The following is a 27,417-nucleotide window of genomic DNA, read 5'->3' as shown; positions in this document are numbered from 1 at the left end:
ATGTTGTCGGTTCGAACGATGACGATGGAATGAAAATCGTTGGCAAAAATGCTGCCTTCACGACTCCACGGCAAAACAAAACAGCCAATCAGAGAGTGGAAAGAATTTTTTGCGTAGGTCGAAGCACGCGCTTGCTTGTTCAAGGCCAACTGCGATCGATTGACCGTGGACACTTGCAAGCGAAAATTGCTAATATTCGTTAAATTTTTTTTAAAATGAAAATTTTGGAGGAAATATTTAAATTAATTTAAACGCCAAGCGTCAAAAGCTTTAAAACTGCACCAAAAGTAGTGCATGAATCATTCGAAACAATAACTCTTTCGTGATTTTTTCGTTGGCGCTGAAAAGCGCCATTTTGTTAAATTGCAGCAGAAGTTGATTTTTGTGACCATCTTCTCGAGCGTCCATCCAAGTCGGCCTTGTTTTTCTCCTTCGACGTCGTTTTGGCAGCAATTTCACGCACACGCTGGCGTGTTTCTTCTTCTCGGAGCTCGCTCTTGATTTCCTCCAGTCGTTGATTTTTTTTCCGCTGCTGCTGCTGCTGCTACGATGTTGTCGGTTCGAACGATGACGATGGAATGAAAATCGTTGGCAAAAATGCTGCCTTCACGACTCCACGGCAAAACAAAACAGCCAATCAGAGAGTGGAAAAATTTTGACAAAGAACTTTGTCCTAAGGGCTCTATTCTGGTGAGGTGTCAATCCAGAAAAACGAAAAATGTCGCGCGTTACGAAAATGTTGCATGCTTGGTACTGCGGAAGGGGTCTGCAACGAATGAAATGTGGCAACAATGGTGCAGCATTCTCGCGTGACAGTTCCAAGAAAGCAGGAGACGAGGCAAAATTTGCACCATGTTGCCACATTTCATGCTAACTATATAAGCTAACAGATAGCCTCTGAACAATTTTAGTTTTATTCGAAAATCCGTCAGAGACGGATCGACGGAGGTAATTTTATTGCTCACACACACATGCACACATTGAAAGACACAGGTTGTGCACCAACTTGGGAGGAATTCTGTTCTAACGAAGATTGTTAGATCGGTCACTCGAAAACCAGAATGATTTAAGGAAACGGGGTTGGGACCAAACTGGTAGGATATTGGCCACACCCGGAGTGGCCATGGCCCTGAGGGAAGGTTCTACCGGGGGGACATTTATCGAACCATTCGACTTGGGGCAATATGGGTATCAAAATTCATGGTTTTTGATATTGGTAGTGAAAATGGCCATTTTGAAAGGATTGGCCACACCCGGAGTGGCCATGGCCCTGAGGGAAGGTTCTACCGGGGGGACATTTATCGAACCATTCGACTTGGGGCAATATGGGTATCAAAATTCATGGTTTTTGATACTGGTAGTGAAAATGGCCATTTTGACAGGATTGGCCACACCCGGAGTGGCCATGGCCCTGAGGGAAGGTTCTACCGGGGGGACATTTATCGAACCATTCGACTTGGGGCAATATGGGTATCAAAATTCATGGTTTTTGATACTGGTAGTGAAAATGGCCATTTTGACAGGATTGGCCACACCCGGAGTGGCCATGGCCCTGAGGGAAGGTTCTACCGGGGGACATTTATCGAACCATTCGACTTGGGGCAATATGGGTATCAAAATTCATGGTTTTTGATACTGGTAGTGAAAATGGCCATTTTGACAGGATTGGCCACACCCGGAGTGGCCATGGCCCTGAGGGAAGGTTCTACCGGGGGGACATTTATCGAACCATTCGACTTGGGGCAATATGGGTATCAAAATTCATGGTTTTTGATACTGGTAGTGAAAATGGCCATTTTGACAGGATTGGCCACACCCGGAGTGGCCATGGCCCTGAGGGAAGGTTCTACCGGGGGGACATTTATCGGACCATTCGACTTGGGGCAATATGGGTATCAAAATTCATGGTTTTTGATACTGGTAACGAAAATGTCCATTTTAACAGGATTGGCCACACCCGGAGTAGCCATGGCCTTGGAGAAGGTTCTACCGGGGGGACGTTTATCGAGCCATTCGACTTGGGGTAGTATGGGCAATTTATATCCACAGAGGTGCCATTGAATGCAAATATTTAATTAGAATTAATTACTCAGGATTAAATAAATTGGCAAAGAATTAAAAAATATAAATAAAAATAGCATGATTTTTTGAGTTTTGTACAAAGTTCTTTGTCATATTGGTCATGTAGAACATAACCACCTGCACCTTTTTTGCGTAGGTCGAAGCACGCGCTTGCTTAATCAAGGCCAACTGCGATCGATTGACCGTGGACACTTGCAAGCGAAAATTGCTAATATTCGTTAAATTTTTTTAAAATGAAAATATTGGAGGAAATATTTTAATTAATTTAAACACCAAGCGTCAAAAGCTTTAAAACTGCACCAAAAGCAGTGCATGAATCATTCGAAACAATAACTCTTTCGTGAATTTTTCGTTGGCGCTGAAAAGCGCCATTTTGTTAAATTGCAGCAGAAGTTGATTTTTGTGGCCATCTTCTCGAGCGTCCATCCAAGTCGGCCTTGTTTTTCTCCTTCGACGTCGTTTTGGCAGCAATTTCACGCACACGCTCTTCTTCTCGGAGCTCGCTCTTGATTTCCTCCAGTCGTTGATTTTTTCCGCTGCTGCTGCTGCTGCTGCTACGATGTTGTCGGTTCGAACGATGACGATGGAATGAAAATCGTTGGCAAAAATGCTGCCTTCACGACTCCACGGCAAAACAAAACAGCCAATCAGAGAGTGGAAAATTTTTTTGCGTAGGTCGAAGCACGCGCTTGCTTAATCAAGGCCAACTGCGATCGATTGACCGTGGACACTTGCAAGCGAAAATTGTTAATATTCGTTAAATTTTTTTAAAATGAAGATATTGGAGGAAATATTTAAATTAATTTAAACGCCAAGCGTCAAAAGCTTTAAAACTGCACCAAAAGCAGTGCATGAATCATTCGAAACAATAACTCTTTCGTGAATTTTTCGTTGGCGCTGAAAAGCGCCATTTTGTTAAATTGCAGCAGAAGTTGATTTTTGTGGCCATCTTCTCGAGCGTCCATCCAAGTCGGCCTTGTTTTTCTCCTTCGACGTCGTTTTGGCAGCAATTTCACGCACACGCTGGCGTGTTTCTTCTTCTCGGAGCTCGCTCTTGATTTCCTCCAGTCGTTGATTTTTTCCGCTGCTGCTGCTGCTACGATGTTGTCGGTTCGAACGATGACGATGGAATGAAAATCGTTGGCAAAAATGCTGCCTTCACGACTCCACGGCAAAACAAAACAGCCAATCAGAGAGTGGAAAGAATTTTTTGCGTAGGTCGAAGCACGCGCTTGCTTGTTCAAGGCCAACTGCGATCGATTGACCGTGGACACTTGCAAGCGAAAATTGCTAATATTCGTTAAATTTTTTTTAAAATGAAAATTTTGGAGGAAATATTTAAATTAATTTAAACGCCAAGCGTCAAAAGCTTTAAAACTGCACCAAAAGTAGTGCATGAATCATTCGAAACAATAACTCTTTCGTGATTTTTTCGTTGGCGCTGAAAAGCGCCATTTTGTTAAATTGCAGCAGAAGTTGATTTTTGTGACCATCTTCTCGAGCGTCCATCCAAGTAGGCCTTGTTTTTCTCCTTCGACGTCGTTTTGGCAGCAATTTCACGCACACGCTGGCGTGTTTCTTCTTCTCGGAGCTCGCTCTTGATTTCCTCCAGTCGTTGATTTTTTTTCCGCTGCTGCTGCTGCTGCTACGATGTTGTCGGTTCGAACGATGACGATGGAATGAAAATCGTTGGCAAAAATGCTGCCTTCACGACTCCACGGCAAAACAAAACAGCCAATCAGAGAGTGGAAAGAATTTTTTGCGTAGGTCGAAGCACGCGCTTGCTTGTTCAAGGCCAACTGCGATCGATTGACCGTGGACACTTGCAAGCGAAAATTGCTAATATTCGTTAAATTTTTTTTAAAATGAAAATTTTGGAGGAAATATTTAAATTAATTTAAACGCCAAGCGTCAAAAGCTTTAAAACTGCACCAAAAGTAGTGCATGAATCATTCGAAACAATAACTCTTTCGTGATTTTTTCGTTGGCGCTGAAAAGCGCCATTTTGTTAAATTGCAGCAGAAGTTGATTTTTGTGACCATCTTCTCGAGCGTCCATCCAAGTCGGCCTTGTTTTTCTCCTTCGACGTCGTTTTGGCAGCAATTTCACGCACACGCTGGCGTGTTTCTTCTTCTCGGAGCTCGCTCTTGATTTCCTCCAGTCGTTGATTTTTTTTCCGCTGCTGCTGCTGCTGCTACGATGTTGTCGGTTCGAACGATGACGATGGAATGAAAATCGTTGGCAAAAATGCTGCCTTCACGACTCCACGGCAAAACAAAACAGCCAATCAGAGAGCGGAAAGATTTTTTGCGTGGGTCAAAGCACGCGCTTGCTTGTTCAAGGCCAACTGCGATCGATTGACCGTGGACACTTGCAAGCGAAAATTGTTAATATTCGTTAAATTTTTTTAAAATGAAGATATTGGAGGAAATATTTAAATTAATTTAAACGCCAAGCGTCAAAAGCTTTAAAACTGCACCAAAAGTAGTGCATGAATCATTCGAAACAATAACTCTTTCGTGAATTTTTCGTTGGCGCTGAAAAGCGCCATTTTGTTAAATTGCAGCAGAAGTTGATTTTTGTGGCCATCTTCTCGAGCGTCCATCCAAGTCGGCCTTGTTTTTCTCCTTCGACGTCGTTTTGGCAGCAATTTCACGCACACGCTGGCGTGTTTCTTCTTCTCGGAGCTCGCTCTTGATTTCCTCCAGTCGTTGATTTTTTTCCGCTGCTGCTGCTGCTGCTACGATGTTGTCGGTTCGAACGATGACGATGGAATGAAAATCGTTGGCAAAAATGCTGCCTTCACGACTCCACGGCAAAACAAAACAGCCAATCAGAGAGTGGAAAGAATTTTTTGCGTAGGTCGAAGCACGCGCTTGCTTGTTCAAGGCCAACTGCGATCGATTGACCGTGGACACTTGCAAGCGAAAATTGCTAATATTCGTTAATTTTTTTTTAAATGAAAATTTTGGAGGAAATATTTAAATTAATTTAAACGCCAAGCGTCAAAAGCTTTAAAACTGCACCAAAAGCAGTGCATGAATCATTCGAAACAATAACTCTTTCGTGATTTTTTCGTTGGCGCTGAAAAGCGCCATTTTGTTAAATTGCAGCAGAAGTTGATTTTTGTGACCATCTTCTCGAGCGTCCATCCAAGTAGGCCTTGTTTTTCTCCTTCGACGTCGTTTTGGCAGCAATTTCACGCACACGCTGGCGTGTTTCTTCTTCTCGGAGCTCGCTCTTGATTTCCTCCAGTCGTTGATTTTTTCCGCTGCTGCTGCTGCTACGATGTTGTCGGTTCGAACGATGACGATGGAATGAAAATCGTTGGCAAAAATGCTGCCTTCACGACTCCACGGCAAAACAAAACAGCCAATCAGAGAGTGGAAAGAATTTTTTGCGTAGGTCGAAGCACGCGCTTGCTTGTTCAAGGCCAACTGCGATCGATTGACCGTGGACACTTGCAAGCGAAAATTGCTAATATTCGTTAAATTTTTTTTTAAAATGAAAATTTTGGAGGAAATATTTAAATTAATTTAAACGCCAAGCGTCAAAAGCTTTAAAACTGCACCAAAAGTAGTGCATGAATCATTCGAAACAATAACTCTTTCGTGATTTTTTCGTTGGCGCTGAAAAGCGCCATTTTGTTAAATTGCAGCAGAAGTTGATTTTTGTGACCATCTTCTCGAGCGTCCATCCAAGTAGGCCTTGTTTTTCTCCTTCGACGTCGTTTTGGCAGCAATTTCACGCACACGCTGGCGTGTTTCTTCTTCTCGGAGCTCGCTCTTGATTTCCTCCAGTCGTTGATTTTTTTTCCGCTGCTGCTGCTGCTGCTACGATGTTGTCGGTTCGAACGATGACGATGGAATGAAAATCGTTGGCAAAAATGCTGCCTTCACGACTCCACGGCAAAACAAAACAGCCAATCAGAGAGTGGAAAGAATTTTTTGCGTAGGTCGAAGCACGCGCTTGCTTGTTCAAGGCCAACTGCGATCGATTGACCGTGGACACTTGCAAGCGAAAATTGCTAATATTCGTTAAATTTTTTTTAAAATGAAAATTTTGGAGGAAATATTTAAATTAATTTAAACGCCAAGCGTCAAAAGCTTTAAAACTGCACCAAAAGTAGTGCATGAATCATTCGAAACAATAACTCTTTCGTGATTTTTTCGTTGGCGCTGAAAAGCGCCATTTTGTTAAATTGCAGCAGAAGTTGATTTTTGTGACCATCTTCTCGAGCGTCCATCCAAGTCGGCCTTGTTTTTCTCCTTCGACGTCGTTTTGGCAGCAATTTCACGCACACGCTGGCGTGTTTCTTCTTCTCGGAGCTCGCTCTTGATTTCCTCCAGTCGTTGATTTTTTTTCCGCTGCTGCTGCTGCTGCTACGATGTTGTCGGTTCGAACGATGACGATGGAATGAAAATCGTTGGCAAAAATGCTGCCTTCACGACTCCACGGCAAAACAAAACAGCCAATCAGAGAGTGGAAAAATTTTGACAAAGAACTTTGTCCTAAGGGCTCTATTCTGGTGAGGTGTCAATCCAGAAAAACGAAAAATGTCGCGCGTTACGAAAATGTTGCATGCTTGGTACTGCGGAAGGGGTCTGCAACGAATGAAATGTGGCAACAATGGTGCAGCATTCTCGCGTGACAGTTCCAAGAAAGCAGGAGACGAGGCAAAATTTGCACCATGTTGCCACATTTCATGCTAACTATATAAGCTAACAGATAGCCTCTGAACAATTTTAGTTTTATTCGAAAATCCGTCAGAGACGGATCGACGGAGGTAATTTTATTGCTCACACACACATGCACACATTGAAAGACACAGGTTGTGCACCAACTTGGGAGGAATTCTGTTCTAACGAAGATTGTTAGATCGGTCACTCGAAAACCAGAATGATTTAAGGAAACGGGGTTGGGACCAAACTGGTAGGATATTGGCCACACCCGGAGTGGCCATGGCCCTGAGGGAAGGTTCTACCGGGGGGACATTTATCGAACCATTCGACTTGGGGCAATATGGGTATCAAAATTCATGGTTTTTGATATTGGTAGTGAAAATGGCCATTTTGAAAGGATTGGCCACACCCGGAGTGGCCATGGCCCTGAGGGAAGGTTCTACCGGGGGGACATTTATCGAACCATTCGACTTGGGGCAATATGGGTATCAAAATTCATGGTTTTTGATACTGGTAGTGAAAATGGCCATTTTGACAGGATTGGCCACACCCGGAGTGGCCATGGCCCTGAGGGAAGGTTCTACCGGGGGGACATTTATCGAACCATTCGACTTGGGGCAATATGGGTATCAAAATTCATGGTTTTTGATACTGGTAGTGAAAATGGCCATTTTGACAGGATTGGCCACACCCGGAGTGGCCATGGCCCTGAGGGAAGGTTCTACCGGGGGACATTTATCGAACCATTCGACTTGGGGCAATATGGGTATCAAAATTCATGGTTTTTGATACTGGTAGTGAAAATGGCCATTTTGACAGGATTGGCCACACCCGGAGTGGCCATGGCCCTGAGGGAAGGTTCTACCGGGGGGACATTTATCGAACCATTCGACTTGGGGCAATATGGGTATCAAAATTCATGGTTTTTGATACTGGTAGTGAAAATGGCCATTTTGACAGGATTGGCCACACCCGGAGTGGCCATGGCCCTGAGGGAAGGTTCTACCGGGGGGACATTTATCGGACCATTCGACTTGGGGCAATATGGGTATCAAAATTCATGGTTTTTGATACTGGTAACGAAAATGTCCATTTTAACAGGATTGGCCACACCCGGAGTAGCCATGGCCTTGGAGAAGGTTCTACCGGGGGGACGTTTATCGAGCCATTCGACTTGGGGTAGTATGGGCAATTTATATCCACAGAGGTGCCATTGAATGCAAATATTTAATTAGAATTAATTACTCAGGATTAAATAAATTGGCAAAGAATTAAAAAATATAAATAAAAATAGCATGATTTTTTGAGTTTTGTACAAAGTTCTTTGTCATATTGGTCATGTAGAACATAACCACCTGCACCTTTTTTGCGTAGGTCGAAGCACGCGCTTGCTTAATCAAGGCCAACTGCGATCGATTGACCGTGGACACTTGCAAGCGAAAATTGCTAATATTCGTTAAATTTTTTTAAAATGAAAATATTGGAGGAAATATTTTAATTAATTTAAACACCAAGCGTCAAAAGCTTTAAAACTGCACCAAAAGCAGTGCATGAATCATTCGAAACAATAACTCTTTCGTGAATTTTTCGTTGGCGCTGAAAAGCGCCATTTTGTTAAATTGCAGCAGAAGTTGATTTTTGTGGCCATCTTCTCGAGCGTCCATCCAAGTCGGCCTTGTTTTTCTCCTTCGACGTCGTTTTGGCAGCAATTTCACGCACACGCTCTTCTTCTCGGAGCTCGCTCTTGATTTCCTCCAGTCGTTGATTTTTTCCGCTGCTGCTGCTGCTGCTGCTACGATGTTGTCGGTTCGAACGATGACGATGGAATGAAAATCGTTGGCAAAAATGCTGCCTTCACGACTCCACGGCAAAACAAAACAGCCAATCAGAGAGTGGAAAATTTTTTTGCGTAGGTCGAAGCACGCGCTTGCTTAATCAAGGCCAACTGCGATCGATTGACCGTGGACACTTGCAAGCGAAAATTGTTAATATTCGTTAAATTTTTTTAAAATGAAGATATTGGAGGAAATATTTAAATTAATTTAAACGCCAAGCGTCAAAAGCTTTAAAACTGCACCAAAAGCAGTGCATGAATCATTCGAAACAATAACTCTTTCGTGAATTTTTCGTTGGCGCTGAAAAGCGCCATTTTGTTAAATTGCAGCAGAAGTTGATTTTTGTGGCCATCTTCTCGAGCGTCCATCCAAGTCGGCCTTGTTTTTCTCCTTCGACGTCGTTTTGGCAGCAATTTCACGCACACGCTGGCGTGTTTCTTCTTCTCGGAGCTCGCTCTTGATTTCCTCCAGTCGTTGATTTTTTTTTCCGCTGCTGCTGCTGCTGCTACGATGTTGTCGGTTCGAACGATGACGATGGAATGAAAATCGTTGGCAAAAATGCTGCCTTCACGACTCCACGGCAAAACAAAACAGCCAATCAGAGAGTGGAAAAATTTTTTGCGTAGGTCGAAGCACGCGCTTGCTTAATCAAGGCCAACTGCGATCGATTGACCGTGGACACTTGCAAGCGAAAATTGCTAATATTCGTTAAATTTTTTTAAAATGAAAATATTGGAGGAAATATTTTAATTAATTTAAACACCAAGCGTCAAAAGCTTTAAAACTGCACCAAAAGCAGTGCATGAATCATTTGAAACAATAACTCTTTCGTGAATTTTTCGTTGGCGCTGAAAAGCGCCATTTTGTTAAATTGCAGCAGAAGTTGATTTTTGTGGCCATCTTCTCGAGCGTCCATCCAAGTCGGCCTTGTTTTTCTCCTTCGACGTCGTTTTGGCAGCAATTTCACGCACACGCTCTTCTTCTCGGAGCTCGCTCTTGATTTCCTCCAGTCGTTGATTTTTTCCGCTGCTGCTGCTGCTGCTGCTACGATGTTGTCGGTTCGAACGATGACGATGGAATGAAAATCGTTGGCAAAAATGCTGCCTTCACGACTCCACGGCAAAACAAAACAGCCAATCAGAGAGTGGAAAGATTTTTTGCGTGGGTCAAAGCACGCGCTTGCTTGTTCAAGGCCAACTGCGATCGATTGACCGTGGACACTTGCAAGCGAAAATTGTTAATATTCGTTAAATTATTTTAAAATGAAAATTTTGGAGGAAATATTTAAATTAATTTAAACGCCAAGCGTCAAAAGCTTTAAAACTGCACCAAAAGTAGTGCATGAATCATTTGAAACAATAACTCTTTTGTGAATTTTTCATTGGTGCTGAAAAGCGCCATTTTGTTAAATTGCAGCAGAAGTTGATTTTTGTGGCCATCTTCTCGAGCGTCCATCCAAGTCGGCCTTGTTTTTCTCCTTCGACGTCGTTTTGGCAGCAATTTCACGCACACGCTGGCGTGTTTCTTCTTCTCGGAGCTCGCTCTTGATTTCCTCCAGTCGTTGATTTTTTTTCCGCTGCTGCTGCTGCTGCTACGATGTTGTCGGTTCGAACGATGACGATGGAATGAAAATCGTTGGCAAAAATGCTGCCTTCACGACTCCACGGCAAAACAAAACAGCCAATCAGAGAGTGGAAAGAATTTTTTGCGTAGGTCGAAGCACGCGCTTGCTTGTTCAAGGCCAACTGCGATCGATTGACCGTGGACACTTGCAAGCGAAAATTGCTAATATTCGTTAAATTATTTTAAAATGAAAATTTTGGAGGAAATATTTAAATTAATTTAAACGCCAAGCGTCAAAAGCTTTAAAACTGCACCAAAAGCAGTGCATGAATCATTTGAAACAATAACTCTTTTGTGAATTTTTCATTGGTGCTGAAAAGCGCCATTTTGTTAAATTGCAGCAGAAGTTGATTTTTGTGGCCATCTTCTCGAGCGTCCATCCAAGTCGGCCTTGTTTTTCTCCTTCGACGTCGTTTTGGCAGCAATTTCACGCACACGCTCTTCTTCTCGGAGCTCGCTCTTGATTTCCTCCAGTCGTTGATTTTTTTCCGCTGCTGCTGCTGCTGCTACGATGTTGTCGGTTCGAACGATGGCGATGGAATGAAAATCGTTGGCAAAAATGCTGCCTTCACGACTCCACGGCAAAACAAAACAGCCAATCAGAGAGCGGAAAGATTTTTTGCGTGGGTCAAAGCACGCGCTTGCTTGTTCAAGGCCAACTGCGATCGATTGACCGTGGACACTTGCAAGCGAAAATTGCTAATATTCGTTAATTTTTTTTAAATGAAAATTTTGGAGGAAATATTTAAATTAATTTAAACGCCAAGCGTCAAAAGCTTTAAAACTGCACCAAAAGCAGTGCATGAATCATTCGAAACAATAACTCTTTCGTGATTTTTTCGTTGTCGCTGAAAAGCGCCATTTTGTTAAATTGCAGCAGAAGTTGATTTTTGTGACCATCTTCTCGAGCGTCCATCCAAGTAGGCCTTGTTTTTCTCCTTCGACGTCGTTTTGGCAGCAATTTCACGCACACGCTCTTCTTCTCGGAGCTCGCTCTTGATTTCCTCCAGTCGTTGATTTTTTCCGCTGCTGCTGCTGCTGCTGCTGCTGCTACGATGTTGTCGGTTCGAACGATGACGATGGAATGAAAATCGTTGGCAAAAATGCTGCCTTCACGACTCCACGGCAAAACAAAACAGCCAATCAGAGAGTGGAAAGAATTTTTTGCGTAGGTCGAAGCACGCGCTTGCTTGTTCAAGGCCAACTGCGATCGATTGACCGTGGACACTTGCAAGCGAAAATTGCTAATATTCGTTAAATTTTTTTAAAATGAAAATTTTGGAGGAAATATTTAAATTAATTTAAACGCCAAGCGTCAAAAGCTTTAAAACTGCACCAAAAGTAGTGCATGAATCATTCGAAACAATAACTCTTTCGTGATTTTTTCGTTGGCGCTGAAAAGCGCCATTTTGTTAAATTGCAGCAGAAGTTGATTTTTGTGACCATCTTCTCGAGCGTCCATCCAAGTCGGCCTTGTTTTTCTCCTTCGACGTCGTTTTGGCAGCAATTTCACGCACACGCTGGCGTGTTTCTTCTTCTCGGAGCTCGCTCTTGATTTCCTCCAGTCGTTGATTTTTTTTCCGCTGCTGCTGCTGCTGCTACGATGTTGTCGGTTCGAACGATGACGATGGAATGAAAATCGTTGGCAAAAATGCTGCCTTCACGACTCCACGGCAAAACAAAACAGCCAATCAGAGAGCGGAAAGATTTTTTGCGTGGGTCAAAGCACGCGCTTGCTTGTTCAAGGCCAACTGCGATCGATTGACCGTGGACACTTGCAAGCGAAAATTGTTAATATTCGTTAAATTTTTTTTAAAATGAAGATATTGGAGGAAATATTTAAATTAATTTAAACGCCAAGCGTCAAAAGCTTTAAAACTGCACCAAAAGCAGTGCATGAATCATTCGAAACAATAACTCTTTCGTGAATTTTTCGTTGGCGCTGAAAAGCGCCATTTTGTTAAATTGCAGCAGAAGTTGATTTTTGTGGCCATCTTCTCGAGCGTCCATCCAAGTCGGCCTTGTTTTTCTCCTTCGACGTCGTTTTGGCAGCAATTTCACGCACACGCTGGCGTGTTTCTTCTTCTCGGAGCTCGCTCTTGATTTCCTCCAGTCGTTGATTTTTTTTCCGCTGCTGCTGCTGCTGCTACGATGTTGTCGGTTCGAACGATGACGATGGAATGAAAATCGTTGGCAAAAATGCTGCCTTCACGACTCCACGGCAAAACAAAACAGCCAATCAGAGAGTGGAAAGAATTTTTTGCGTAGGTCGAAGCACGCGCTTGCTTGTTCAAGGCCAACTGCGATCGATTGACCGTGGACACTTGCAAGCGAAAATTGCTAATATTCGTTAATTTTTTTTTAAATGAAAATTTTGGAGGAAATATTTAAATTAATTTAAACGCCAAGCGTCAAAAGCTTTAAAACTGCACCAAAAGCAGTGCATGAATCATTCGAAACAATAACTCTTTCGTGATTTTTTCGTTGGCGCTGAAAAGCGCCATTTTGTTAAATTGCAGCAGAAGTTGATTTTTGTGACCATCTTCTCGAGCGTCCATCCAAGTAGGCCTTGTTTTTCTCCTTCGACGTCGTTTTGGCAGCAATTTCACGCACACGCTGGCGTGTTTCTTCTTCTCGGAGCTCGCTCTTGATTTCCTCCAGTCGTTGATTTTTTTTTCCGCTGCTGCTGCTGCTGCTACGATGTTGTCGGTTCGAACGATGACGATGGAATGAAAATCGTTGGCAAAAATGCTGCCTTCACGACTCCACGGCAAAACAAAACAGCCAATCAGAGAGTGGAAAAATTTTTTGCGTAGGTCGAAGCACGCGCTTGCTTAATCAAGGCCAACTGCGATCGATTGACCGTGGACACTTGCAAGCGAAAATTGTTAATATTCGTTAAATTATTTTAAAATGAAAATTTTGGAGGAAATATTTAAATTAATTTAAACGCCAAGCGTCAAAAGCTTTAAAACTGCACCAAAAGTAGTGCATGAATCATTCGAAACAATAACTCTTTCGTGAATTTTTGGTTGGCGCTGAAAAGCGCCATTTTGTTAAATTGCAGCAGAAGTTGATTTTTGTGGCCATCTTCTCGAGCGTCCATCCAAGTCGGCCTTGTTTTTCTCCTTCGACGTCGTTTTGGCAGCAATTTCACGCACACGCTGGCGTGTTTCTTCTTCTCGGAGCTCGCTCTTGATTTCCTCCAGTCGTTGATTTTTTTTTCCGCTGCTGCTGCTGCTGCTACGATGTTGTCGGTTCGAACGATGACGATGGAATGAAAATCGTTGGCAAAAATGCTGCCTTCACGACTCCACGGCAAAACAAAACAGCCAATCAGAGAGCGGAAAGATTTTTTGCGTGGCCAAGGCCAACTGCGATCGATTGACCGTGGACACTTGCAAGCGAAAATTGTTAATATTCGTTAAATTATTTTAAAATGAAAATTTTGGAGGAAATATTTAAATTAATTTAAACGCCAAGCGTCAAAAGCTTTAAAACTGCACCAAAAGCAGTGCATGAATCATTTGAAACAATAACTCTTTCGTGAATTTTTCGTTGGCGCTGAAAAGCGCCATTTTGTTAAATTGCAGCAGAAGTAGATTTTTGTGGCCATCTTCTCGAGCGTCCATCCAAGTCGGCCTTGTTTTTCTCCTTCGACGTCGTTTTGGCAGCAATTTCACGCACGCGCTCTTCTTCTCGGAGCTCGCTCTTGATTTCCTCCAGTCGTTGATTTTTTTTCCGCTGCTGCTGCTGCTGCTACGATGTTGTCGGTTCGAACGATGACGATGGAATGAAAATCGTTGGCAAAAATGCTGCCTTCACGACTCCACGGCAAAACAAAACAGCCAATCAGAGAGCGGAAAGATTTTTTGCGTGGGTCAAAGCACGCGCTTGCTTGTTCAAGGCCAACTGCGGTCGATTGACCGTGGACACATGCAAGCGAAAATTGCTAATATTCGTAAAAAAAATTTAAAATGAAAATTTTGGAGGAAATATTTAAATTAATTTAAACGCCAAGCGTCAAAAGCTTTAAAACTGCACCAAAAGCAGTGCATGAATCATTTGAAACAATAACTCTTTCGTGAATTTTTCGTTGGCGCTGAAAAGCGCCATTTTGTTAAATTGCAGCAGAAGTTGATTTTTGTGGCCATCTTCTCGTGCGTCCATCCAAGTCGGCCTTGTTTTTCTCCTTCGACGTCGTTTTGGCAGCAATTTCACGCACACGCTCTTCTTCTCGGAGCTCGCTCTTGATTTCCTCCAGTCGTTGATTTTTTTCCGCTGCTGCTGCTGCTGCTACGATGTTGTCGGTTCGAACGATGACGATGGAATGAAAATCGTTGGCAAAAATGCTGCCTTCACGACTCCACGGCAAAACAAAACAGCCAATCAGAGAGCGGAAAGATTTTTTGCGTGGGTCAAAGCACGCGCTTGCTTGTTCAAGGCCAACTGCGATCGATTGACCGTGGACACTTGCAAGCGAAAATTGCTAATATTCGTTAAATTATTTTAAAATGAAAATTTTGGAGGAAATATTTAAATTAATTTAAACGCCAAGCGTCAAAAGCTTTAAAACTGCACCAAAAGCAGTGCATGAATCATTTGAAACAATAACTCTTTCGTGAATTTTTCGTTGGCGCTGAAAAGCGCCATTTTGTTAAATTGCAGCAGAAGTTGATTTTCGCTCTTGATTTCCTCCAGTCGTTGATTTTTTTCCGCTGCTGCTGCTGCTGCTACGATGTTGTCGGTTCGAACGATGACGATGGAATGAAAATCGTTGGCAAAAATGCTGCCTTTACGACTTCCCATTCCCACCAGTGCATCAAAAAGCGAATGACGTAGGAATGGGATAACCGGCGCAAAGGGGCGGGACATCCGTCTCCATTCTAAGCCAATATAAGCCCGCTTGGTCAACCCTGGGAAATCATTTCAATCATTTCGCATTTCGCAATCATCAATCATTTCGCATAATTCAACAAAATTACTTAATTTTAAAAGCTTTTCTGCTAAGTTCTTTGTCATACTGGTCATGTGTAACATAACCACCTGCACCTTTTTTGGTCAAGACACGAATTCAAAAAAAGCTGCTCATTTTTCGTGTCTAGAAGCAAAACGTGTAACAGGCCAGTTTTTGATCGATCTAGACTAAATCGACCCTCCTGAATCCAAATTTGCCTGTTGATTTTCCTGAGTCTCAAAGGGAGGCGAGATATTCAAGATGGCGTCTAATATGTCGACTGAATGGAAAAACCACCATAAAAGGATTTTTAAGTTCAATCAACTAGTCAAATTTAACTAATTTGGGGTCGCTGAACTCGAATATGAGCCATATAATACTCCAAAGTACTCAGGGAATGTACAATCCAAGATGGCGAACCTAGAATATTGGAATTTTTTATACAGAAAAGTAACAGGCAGTCAACAGGTCAAATTTAATTAATTTGGGGATGCTGAACTCGAATATAATCCTTTGAATATTCTAAAATCCTTGGAACAGTCTGTGCGGCATAATGCCAAATACGGTGACAAATAAATAAATAAATACTCAGGGAATGCAATTCAATTTTCTAGCTTCGCCATATTGGCTGCCATCTTGGATAGCACATTCCCTGAGTACTTTGGAGTATTATATGGCTTATATTCGAGTTCAGCGACTCCAAATTAGTTAAATTTGACTAGTTCATTGCCTGTTACAACCCTGAAAAAAAAACAAATTTTCTAGCTTCGCCATATTGGCCGCCATGTTGGATTGCACATTACCTTAATACTTTGTAGTATTATATGGCTCATATTAAAGTTCAGCGATTCCAAATTAGTTAAATTTGATCCGTGATTGCTCGTTACATATCTGAAAAAATATTTTTTTTTGCTTCGCCATATTGGACGCCATCTTGGATTGCACATTCCCTGAGTACTTTGGAGCTTTCTATGGCACATATTCAAGTTCAGTGACCCCAAATTAGTTGAATTTGAACTGTTGATTGCATGTTACACATCTGAAAAAAAAAATCAAATTTTCGAGCTTCGCCATATTGGCCGCCATCTTGGATTTCACATTCCCTGAGTATTTTGGAATATTCTAGGACTCATATTCGAGTTCAGCAACCCTTTGTTGAATTTGACCTGCTCATTGCCAGTAACATTTCTTTATAAAATATCGAATATTCTAGCAACGCCATATTGGCCGCCATCTTGGATTGCACATTACCTGAATACTTTGGAGTATTCTAGGAGTTAAAGTTTACTAGTCAGTAGAGATTTTCACAATTGCTTCATTTCGTGACGGGACAACGCGAGCAAAACCCTCTTTTGCAAAATATCTGCGTTGTCCCGTCACGACAAGAAGTACCTACCTGTCAAATCAACAAAATTTTACGAAATTGGGTGGTCCACGAAGCAAAATCTTCGTTTTTCAATTTAGAAACAACTGTAGAAAAAGGTTTTTTCAAACACTTACTAGGAGAGCAGAGTTCTTCACTTTTGTGTATAAAAATCAAAATGATCCAATTGTACGATGTTGTCCCGTCACGCTACATTTGTATCTCACTTGACTCAAACTTTGTGTTTTTAAATATTTGCTAGAGTAAATCTTATTCAAAATTTAATGTACTTTCCAAATTTGTATGAATATTGGTACTTTTTCCCACGGATGTTAAAGTTAACAGAAAAAAACTGAAAACATATGCGTACAAACGTTGTCCCGTCACGAAAGAATCGGTCATATGCTGTTTTTTTTTTATTTTAATTTATGAAAGTGAAAAACTTCTTATGCAAAATAATTTATTGGCAGCTGCGAAAATTAAATTGCTCGATCATTACCTTTAATTTATTTCGCTCCGCAAAAATGTTCCGATCGTATCACTTTACGATCCCAGTGGGACATATCCCCAATTTGTTTTTCTTCCAATGAGCGGGATTCATAACCTTTTTACGATTTTCGGTATTTCACTATCGTTATCATCAACTTCGAATCAACCAGCAGGAAATAACATTTAATATTTGTCTCTTGTTTTATTCACCTCTTTCTAGACAACTGTAGACCGCGCCGCGCCAAACACGGACGTCACGAGGAACCTAACCTCCAAAAGTCGTGCGTCGCCGTATGAAAGTGAACTTCCCCCGCTCAGCAGTACAACGTTTTTCCGGCCAAAGTTTGGCTGAGCAGCGCGCGCGCGGAAAATGCAAATGATGCCGAGCGGTGAAACCGAATTCCAGCGCCGCGCAACAATTGACAAACAAGAATAGGAAAAGTGAGGTTAGGGAAGCTGCTCGACATAACCTCGACGAGCTTTAGGAGAAAGATGGGAATCACCAAACCAGGATGAATAAAGTCAACTAACGCGATGTAAATGAGATGCAAAAGAAGGAGCAAAAAAAAAGTGTTGTTCAGTGAAGTGTATTTGCTAGAGGAAATTAAGAAAGGAATAAAAAATGAAGTGAAATGGAATTGCGGGTCACCAAAGAGCCGAAAACACAACGGACAGCGCCATCTGAATGTGATTTAGAGAAACAATCACGCGAAGAAAACAACGTGAAAAGTCGTGCAAAGTTGCGCTGTGTCTAGCCAAAGAGGAGGAAGAAGACGCCACCGCGGTCAAAGGTCGCCCGAGTTGTGGAAGGTCCAGCTTGGTGGGACAGCCAGGATACACGTCCGGGGACAAAACATGCAAAATGAATACAACATGTGCATGACCATTCTGCTGCTGATCGTAGGGTTCGTCCGAGCGGAACACTTGTTATTCTCAGGTGAGATGAAGTTTCTTTTTTTACTATTTAAAAGTATTTATTTCGCAAAACATTTTTGACTCTCCGTCAAAAGCTTCGCTATTGACTGTCATTCATATAATTTTTAATTATGTTTCGATAACAAAAAATGCCATCTTTTGAATTATGGCTAAAGTTGTTCAAAGTTCAAATCTAATCTAAACTAAACTAATCTAACACAAACGCAGCCAGTCTGTCAGTCACTATGTTGCACCACCGAAAAATTAGCTCAACAGTGACCCACTAAGCTTCGTCATTTCTCACGCTTTTCTATTGATTGCAAAACATTCAACGTATCGGATTTCACAAAAAAATAATAGCGACCCCCAGTACCGAAACAAGATCGCGTCGCTTCAACTTACGACAAAAACTTCTGTGCAACTCATGCCCATTGAAAAAAATTTATTCGGAACGAGGGAAACTGAAACGCCGCCGCATCGAATATCAAAAGAATGAAAATCAAAATGAAAACATTCACCAAAAAACATCTGAGGATTAATCGTAATACTGGGCAAAAACTTCACTTGATTCATAAAGTATGAATCACAAACTCAATTTTTAACACTAAAATAAGACTGCAATGTCTCGAAAACATTGAAAAAATCGAATCGAAATAAAAAGCACTAAACAACAAACCGACCCGTTTCGTATGCACGGAAAAACTCGGCTAAAGTTGTTCAAAGTTCAAAGCCATTTTTTTAAATCCATTTTTTAATCTTGATTTTTTATGAAAAACAAGCCTTACCCGGCAAACTTCGTCCTGCCTTTTTTTCGTTTGTTGACGTTTCTGGCTTGTTTGCTAATTCAGCCTCCTTTGATCAAGATGACCCTAAGATGACAGTTTTCGTGAGTTGCGCGTATTCACGGCTTTTGCGGCACGTCACTTCAACTGTTCTAGACTAATATTTGAACGTGGCGTATCTCTAAACATATTTTTAAAGAAAATGATTCCAGAACGTTATTTTGTCGTTTAAAACCAAAACAAGGCAAAAACTATATTTATTTAAACTATTCGCCATTTTCAAAAGTTTGGCTAGATAATATCGAAGGCCGCCATCTTAGGCCCACTGAGCCTACAAAACGGGGTACGCTCAGTTTGTATGGGAGCTGTCAACATGTTCCCGGGCTGATTTTACGTGACTTTTCCCATACAATCTGCAGATTTTCCGGAATCGGTTCCAGAGTGGCCAAAGTTGTAACTTTTTGGCGTAAGAACCTTCCTTGGGCTTATACGAACCCAACGCAACAAAGAGCACCTCGATCCGACGTTCCGTATTGAACTGATTCGCGTTCGAACAAAACCGTCGAAATTTTTTATATTATGAAAAATAAGAGTTTATTTTTAGATGTAAAATCAAATTTGCTTCACTTGGAGACGTTGATTTTCGAGGATTGCAGACTAGACTGGAACGGATTTCCTATGATTTGATAATTGGGAACAAAACCAATTCCACCTGAACCAGATTCTCAGCACCATGACAGTATGGACCTACATAGAGAAATGACATATTTTGAGAGAAATTCAAACACCCAAAGTCATTGAAATTTAAGGTTAAAAAACTAGTAGTTTTTCTTTTCTTGTACAAAACAAGCACGAAAATAACAAAAACTACCAGATTATTATCAACAACAGTTTTACAATACTTGTGATTGTTTAAGTCTCGTTTTTTGCCAAAATTATTTTAAATTCATTCCAACCTTGTTCTTGCATCTTGTTGCTCGATTGAAACCCCGGCCGCTCCCATCTCTACGACAGGGACAAGAAAATCATATATTGAAGACGAGAAATACTGATACTCTACTTTTTTAAGGTGACAAGGGGAAATCTCCATGGTATCCTCAAATAAGTTTCGCTGGAGTGGGATGGATTTTGAAAAAGTTACTTTGAAAGTTTTCGTTGGGACTCAGCAGTTTACCGTGTCATGTATTACAAAATTGTTATAAAATGAAAGGCACCAGCTTGCGGTGGCAACTGAAAAACAGATGGCTGTGACAGTTTCTAATTGAAATATCAACCTTCCTACTACTAATTATAACCATTACCGTCATCAGCAGGTAGATAAGTCGTTAACTTAGGCCAAACATGCCAACGATGCCACGCAGTCTATTACTTTGGTTCATTGCTTTCATCGCTGTTAAAAATGTACATAAAATTCGTTTGCTATTAATTATGCTTGCGACGGTCAAGCATAACAAGTCGTACTTCCTCACATAAATTGCTTCCCCCCGCAGGAAAATTACTATTTTTTATACTATTTTTGATATGTTTTAAAGCTATTCTTAACTTTAACAGATATGTATCATTCTCCTCCATCCTAAAATGAGTGCTTACCAATTCTCTACTCGATGTATCTTATGAATGGGTTTTTTCTCCTGTTGCTCGTGTTTCCCTCTTCAGAACATCAATTCTTCTCTTCCCCATCCATTGACCACATCCATTATTACCATCATTTTTCGTGCCACTTTTTTTGCTACCCTTCCCACTCTGATTTTCACACTTTTCTTTGCCGTTTCCCACAAGATGCCCCCGGTCAAGAGATGCTGGTCAGTAGTCAATCTTACGTCACTGACCCCCTCCCAGGGAAGGGACCTTCCTCTCGACCAAATTCGTGCCAATGGCAATCGATACTTTTTTGCTCGTATAGCTGCTCACCTCGGTTGCAGTTTCGTTTTCATTTGGCCACGGCCACCGGTTGCTAATTTAGTGAACCGGACCGGAGGTTACGTGTCCGTGTGCTTTGGTCGAGTTTTTCGCGCGTGATTCTCTTGCTCTGGTTTCGTGCGCCGAATTTAGTTTTTTTTTTTTGCACACTTGTGCAAATTATGAGTTTCCGAAACGAGTGGTGTTGCAAATCGATGGAAACGATCGATTAGGTTTGGCTCATTTTGTTAGTCATATTTTATGGTCCGTAATGGCGTGTTTGTAATATTTAATTGTTTGTTTTGGTGAGATAATTTTGTTAATTACCCAAGTGACAATTCAAATGCTGTATATTCTTATATGGTTTTAAAACAGTTTTATTGGATGCAACAATGTTTTATAAAAACTTTTATCAAAGCCAACAAGTTTTCATCTAGCGTAACCTTCAACATACTTTCAAGGTTTCTTCCAGACTTGACTAGGAATTCTACTTAGAAGTTTTTATTCAGTTTTCTAGTTACACTTCGAGATTTCCTGAAGAATACATGGCGAAGCTTGAATATCTTGACGAAGTCTGCAATAAACCTTTTTCGTCTTCATAAGGAATTTGACCAATCTTGTTGGATTTGAACTGTCACTTCAATTTATTCAGTTGTTGAACGAGAAACACAGTGCTAGGAGACGAATTGTTTTGATCCAGCTTTTAAGTGCAGTTACAAGTGATCTCTTAACGAAAAGTTTAAAAAAGTGTGCTGAGAATAATAAAAAGAATAAATTGGTGGTTTTGGTTGTGTTTTTTTTCTACGAAATGATTACCGATTTACCGAATTGCCGATTTATTTCCAGAATTTTATTTCGTTTATTGCAGAAATGGCGCCTGTGCAGTTGTTGCTTATTATTATTTTTATGAAATTAATAGTAATTTTATTTGGCATCGATATCCTGTTAGTTACATAATTATGTTTTTTTTTCGCAATTTATAATATCGTAACATGGCGTTTTACACATTTTGTTTTTTAGAGTGTTTCGCAGACTTTTTAATGAAAACCTTCAAGACTTGATCAGAACAGTTTAAAGTGCTAATGGTTTTCAAAAAGAAATTGATAAAACTTTGAATTCTGCAAGTTTTCTTATACAAAACCATCCAGATTTTATGCCGTGTATTGCTACGCGCTGTCATTTGCAATTTGCTGGTGCTGTTTGAGTGAGTTAAGCTGAGTTTTTTTAAATTTCAGTTAAGATTTTTGTTTCACAGATCATTTAAACGTTTAAAAAGTAATATTATTTGTCCAGTGTATGTTGTACAGGTGGGATCAAAGGTATAATCAACTACAACATGAAAAGGTGAAAATAAGCTATTCTTCAGGACAGTGCAGCGCTTATCAACCTGTGATGGTAATAGTGTTTACAATGAATTGTATATAAAGTGGCTTGGTTAGTGTATATTATGTAATAAAAACACCATTAAAACGAACAAACGCTGTTGTTTTTTATTGAATTGTTGTGAAATTTTGGCGATTTCTCTAGTCGGATCGTTTTGCAGTAATCAATGACAGGCAAGCGCTAACCGTAGGGCTTAGGCGATTGAATCTTGAATAAAACCAGTAGAAAGCTACATTATCCTGACTGAAACCTTAATAAATCACTCTTAAAACAAGTCATTCCTAGTCAGTTTTGAGAAAGAGCATTTAAAGAAGAAATGAATTTAAAACAGTTTCAAGCAAGAATAAGTATATTTAATAAATTTCGCCATATTGCCTAAAGAATAATGTTACTGAAAAGCGTCCATGTTGAATTCTTGAGCAATGACCTTGCTTAAATTATTTTTTTAGGTAAAATAACAAACATTTTCAAATGATTTGAGAAGGCGCGTACCATTTTTTCGAACTTTCTCATAAAAATGTTCGATGATTTTTTCGGCATTACCGTTACAGTGCATTACATGAGTGATTTGATCACTGATATTTATGGCTTTAATATTATTGACTTGTGAATTATTGTCGACCAAAAGTATTTTCTGATTCCATTTAGAAGAAGAATTATTGCCTTCGATAAAATAATTATGCATGCTTTTCAGTCTACGATACAGGCTTTTGGTTTCCTTGCAGAGTAATTGAAAATGCATTTTGTTCTGTTATAAGAATTTAAGAATTCTTTCAGGCTACAACAAAACTTATTTCCCAGCTAGACAGCATTATTCGTATCTTGTAGAGCTCTTTAAAGCATCAACAAAGCATACAATAAAATTATTCTGTCTCATGAAACTCTTCATTTTTGCTCTGGCTAACCTCCTAAAATAGTCCATTTTGGCTTTATTGCTTATTTAACTCGTATTTAACTCAGCATGTGGGACTAAAAAGCATCTCTCATACATTTTACGAAGTATTCTGTACAACCTCTTCAAAACTACAACAAAACTAAAATTGTTACTTGGGTACCTTTCTACTATTCTGTAATTTTGTAAGCTACCCATAAACCGATTAGGTCCTATGTTCAACTTTTAGAAAGATTTAACCATTCTAATTTAATCAACTTTGACGAAGACATAAAAATATTACATCTTATACTTAATCTTCTTTAACCCTTTCCGGCCTGATGAGTCTCCAAAACTAGCCTATAATCAAACAGCAATTCCATTTGAATAGAGCCTAAACCGAAAAAAAGTTCTCAATTTTTTCTGGGGGTTCCTCTGCCAAAATAATTAGACCAGTATTTTTTTTGTTTGGCCATCATCTGGCTAGGGTGGTTCGAAAAATGGCAATTTTCGTCATTTTTCGCAAAAATCATATCTCCGCGCCATTCCATTCGATTTTAGTTGTCTTAGACGCAAAAGAAAGGTGATGAGTTTGGCTATTTGAGAAAAATAGTAAGAAGTTCCAAAAATCTAGCTTAAGCTAGAAAAAGTCGTATGAAAACATAAAATAGCGTTTTGGCCGTATCTGGACCAAAGAGCTTATGTCTGAAAATATTTTTATTGGATTCCTCGGAAAATTCCACATGGCATTTCAAAAAATTGACGATTTCGAACCGTGCGTTTCCAAGATATGATTTTTTGAAAATAAAAACTGAGTTTTTCGACGCGCCACGCGCAGAAACAGGAATATGACGAAATCGGCAAAAATCAACTTTTTTCACTAAAACTGCGATAACTTAAAAATTTCAGCGATGACCTATACATGTCTGGGTTGCGTCTTTCAATTCCGAAAATTTTGATACCCAGACATGTATAGGTCATTGCTGAATTTTTTAAGTTATCGCAGTTTTAGTGAAAAAAGTTGATTTTTTGCCGTCGTAGTTTTTATTTTCAAAAAATCATATCTCGGAAACGTACGGTTCGAAATCGCCAATTTTTTTAAATGTCATGTGAAATTTTCCGAGGAATCCAATAAAAATATTTTCAGACCTAGGCTCTTTGGTCCAGACACGGTCAAAACGCCATTTTAAGTTTTCAAACGACTTTTTCAATAGTTAAGCTAGATTTTTGGAACTTTTTACTGTTTTTCTCAAATAGCCCAACTCATCACCTTTCTTTTGCGTCTAAGACAGCTTAAATCGGATGAAATGGCGCGGAGATATGATTTTTTGAAAAAAGTGGTTTTTGCGAAAAATGACGAAAATTGCCATTTTTCGAACCACTAGCATGATGTAGGTCACCCTGATGGCCAAACAAAAAAATACGGGTCTAATTATTTTAGCCGAGGAAACCCCAGAAAATTTTTGAACCCGATTGGAGAACTTTTTTTTCGGTTTAGGCTCTTTTCAGATGGAATTGCTGCAAAGGAAGATTTTTAGGCAAATTTTGTCTTTTTATCAATTTCACCTAAAATTTATATGTATTAAAAAGCTTATAAACTAATTAAATTAAATTGCTATATACAATTTTCAACGCCACTCTTTTTCAAAAACTATTGAAAAACATTTTTTTCCTTCCAACAATAGTGCAGTGTGGCCTACCCCAGTACATGTTTTACAAAATAATAATCTTGATACAAACCTTACCAGTAGGAAAAAAATATAAAACAGAATGAAATCCTATCATTTTTACCCCATTTTTACAATAAATTCTTATTAGTTCAATATACGCAGTAGAATAAAATAACTTAAATTAAGTTAGGTTTTGTCATTATTATTTTTTTTTTTAATTTTCAAAAATTGAGACTAAAAAGTAAGGAAAATGTATACTTCCGCTTAGATTTCGGGAATTCCCGGGAAATTTGTACGGAAATATTATTTTTCGGGAAATCCCGGGAATTCCCGGGAATCTTTTCCCGGGATGGGAAATTGGACGCTCTAATGGCAACCCTATTCAGACCAAAGTAAACTGACAAACATTCAATGTTACGCCCTTTTGAAATGTTAGTCTTGATTTGAAAATTTTGTATATATTGTTTTCGAAAAGATCGAAAAATTTCCCGAAGTTGCATATTTTAACATTGAAAATCGGACCATTAGTTGCTGAGATACCGACAATAGAAAATGGTGGGTTGTTTGGGTGAGACTTAGAAAACATCAACTTTCCTGTTTTAAAACATGGCAATATCTCAGCAACAAAGGGTCGTATCAACAAAAGTCATATAAATGCAAAATATAGAGAAATTTTCTCAGCCGTTCAATAGTAGTTTATGCAACAAGTTGCAAAAAGAGGATTTTTTCAGCACGAGTCGTACATTTATCCAACGAGGTTCACCGAGTTGGATAAATACAAAGAGTGCTGAAAAAATCAAGTTTCGCAACGAGTTCCATACAACATTTTTTGTAATTCCATAAAAACACACACTGAGTGAAATTTTGTGTCAAATTTTCATGTATTTTGTCAATAAATCTTTTAAATCGAAAAAATGTTGAAGAGTGTTAATTTTCGAAACAAGTGCTGAAAAGTTCAACTTTTCAGCACCCATTAGTGTGCTGAAAAGTAGAACTTTAAAGCATTTATTTTGAAAAGTGTTGCTATTCGATTCTGTTATTTTTGGTACAGAAAAGTAGGCTATTTCGTCGTTCAAGAATGACAGGAAAAGTAAGTAGTTTCACGACGGAATTGCAAAAAAAATATTTTTTTCAAGAGTGGAAACATGTGCTTAAAAAATAATGAAAAACTGTGACTAGTTACCTAAAAATGGCTATAACTTGAAAACGGTGCACTTTATAAAAATTTCATCACAGTAGTTTTTGATTGCAAATTCGATTTTACATCGAAAATTAAAGTTGAAAATTTTTTGTGACTTAAGTATTTCGATTTTTTGAAAAAAAATCAGTATTGATTCAAAAATTCATAACTCGGTAGAAGACTTTTTGCCCATTCTGAAAATTTCTGAAAAGTTGGCATTTTCGGTCCCCTAAAACATATTAGAAAATGAAAAAAAATAGAAATAGTGTTTTTTTTTCAAATCAAGTTTTAGTGACAAAGAGTGAAATTAAAAATAACCAATTTATTTTACAGTGTCCCATATGTAGAAAAAGCAAGCCGAGAGAAACCCATGTCAAATTTTTCCGCCCATAAGGCTACGTGTTAGTATTTCACGAAAAAGTGGATTTTCTCCGGTTTTCTAGAACAAAGTACCAAATTTTATTGGTCACCTAAAAATTGACAAAATTACATTTGGATCGGACTAGCTTCGAGCGGCAGAGTTTTACTGTCAAAATGCATATCGTCACTTGTGTGCTATCTTGTGACACGCCTGCTTTAAAAAGATAGGACGTGTCACAAGATATCATACAAGCGACGATATGGGTCATTCCTTCAAAAAATGTTTCTAAAGCATGCAAGGCATTACAGTACTTGTTCGTTAACTGGGCTGACAACGTAGTCCAGTCACCGAATGATGCTCGCTAACTAGGCTGACCAGAAAATTCCGAGGGGACCACCAATGCATAATATTTTCCTAATGAAACAAAAAAAAAGTTACTAAAATTGGTTTACATTGCTTACTTTTCGTATTTCTTCAATTGTGACTTGACATTTAATAAAAGTTTGAAAAAAAGTATTTTTCATTTATTGAACATGACTTTTGCATCCATAAACCCCTCGATAATTTCGGTTTGTTTTGGTTTTTTGACGTTTGTTTGCTTTTTAACTGGGCTACGACTCAGTTATCGAGCGCCCAGTTAAAAAGCAGCAAAGTTAAACATTGCCCACTTACCGAACAAGTACTGTATTTGATGTAATCTTTATTTCTAAAATTTGTTTTAATTATGATATTACATCATCCCATGAAATCACTGCATTGAAAATTATGTAAATCCAAAACCAGTAGGAACCATCGCATCGCTTTCACTGGTTCTACCATGGGGTGCCTGGGTCTCCAGATGTCACACTGAAAAACCAACAACGCGCACCATCGAACGGATTGAGACCTGTCCGTAGACGACCCGTCCGGAAACAAGGGCCAGCAATTAAACACCCCGGTAAAGCGGCGAAATACACATGCTCTGGGGTCCCCGCGCAGAGTCAACAGTGACAACAGCTCAGTGGCCGCGGTGGCAGTGCGTCCGAGATTGATATCTCCCGATAGGGAAGCTATAAAGGCGACTAATGGGTCTTTTACTACAACCGGGGCCACTTTTGTCCCATCGAACGGTCGATCGATCGCAGGGAGGTAGAAAAAAAATTAGTGCGATGTCATAATGACAGCTGGGTTCGATTGTGCCACAGGAAATCCATTTGCTAGCCAGGTGTCATTATGTAAACGATTGTTGTTCGCACGTAGATGTCGCCACCGTTGCCGACGGACGGCCGTTGTCTCTCACTTCGCATTTTCATCGCTCCGTAGTGGCCAATCCAGCGGATCAACGG

At 40.0% G+C, this 27,417-nt stretch overlaps 1 protein-coding gene across 1 annotated transcript in view; it reads left to right on the top strand.

The window, feature by feature from the left end:
- Window positions 1–27,417, top strand: part of LOC120426226 (uncharacterized) — an 80,297-nt gene that overhangs the window by 27,002 nt on the left and 25,878 nt on the right. The window contains exon 2 of the mRNA XM_039590962.2: window positions 17,252–17,968. Coding sequence (XP_039446896.1) covers window positions 17,887–17,968 — 82 coding nt within the window. The 5' untranslated portion in view covers window positions 17,252–17,886. The remainder of the gene's footprint in view (window positions 1–17,251; window positions 17,969–27,417) is intronic.

Source organism: Culex pipiens, chromosome 1, assembly GCF_016801865.2.
Source record: "Culex pipiens pallens isolate TS chromosome 1, TS_CPP_V2, whole genome shotgun sequence".
In the NCBI taxonomy this organism is placed as follows: Eukaryota; Metazoa; Arthropoda; class Insecta; order Diptera; family Culicidae; genus Culex; species Culex pipiens.
This window is presented reverse-complemented; position numbering and strand designations above follow the sequence as displayed.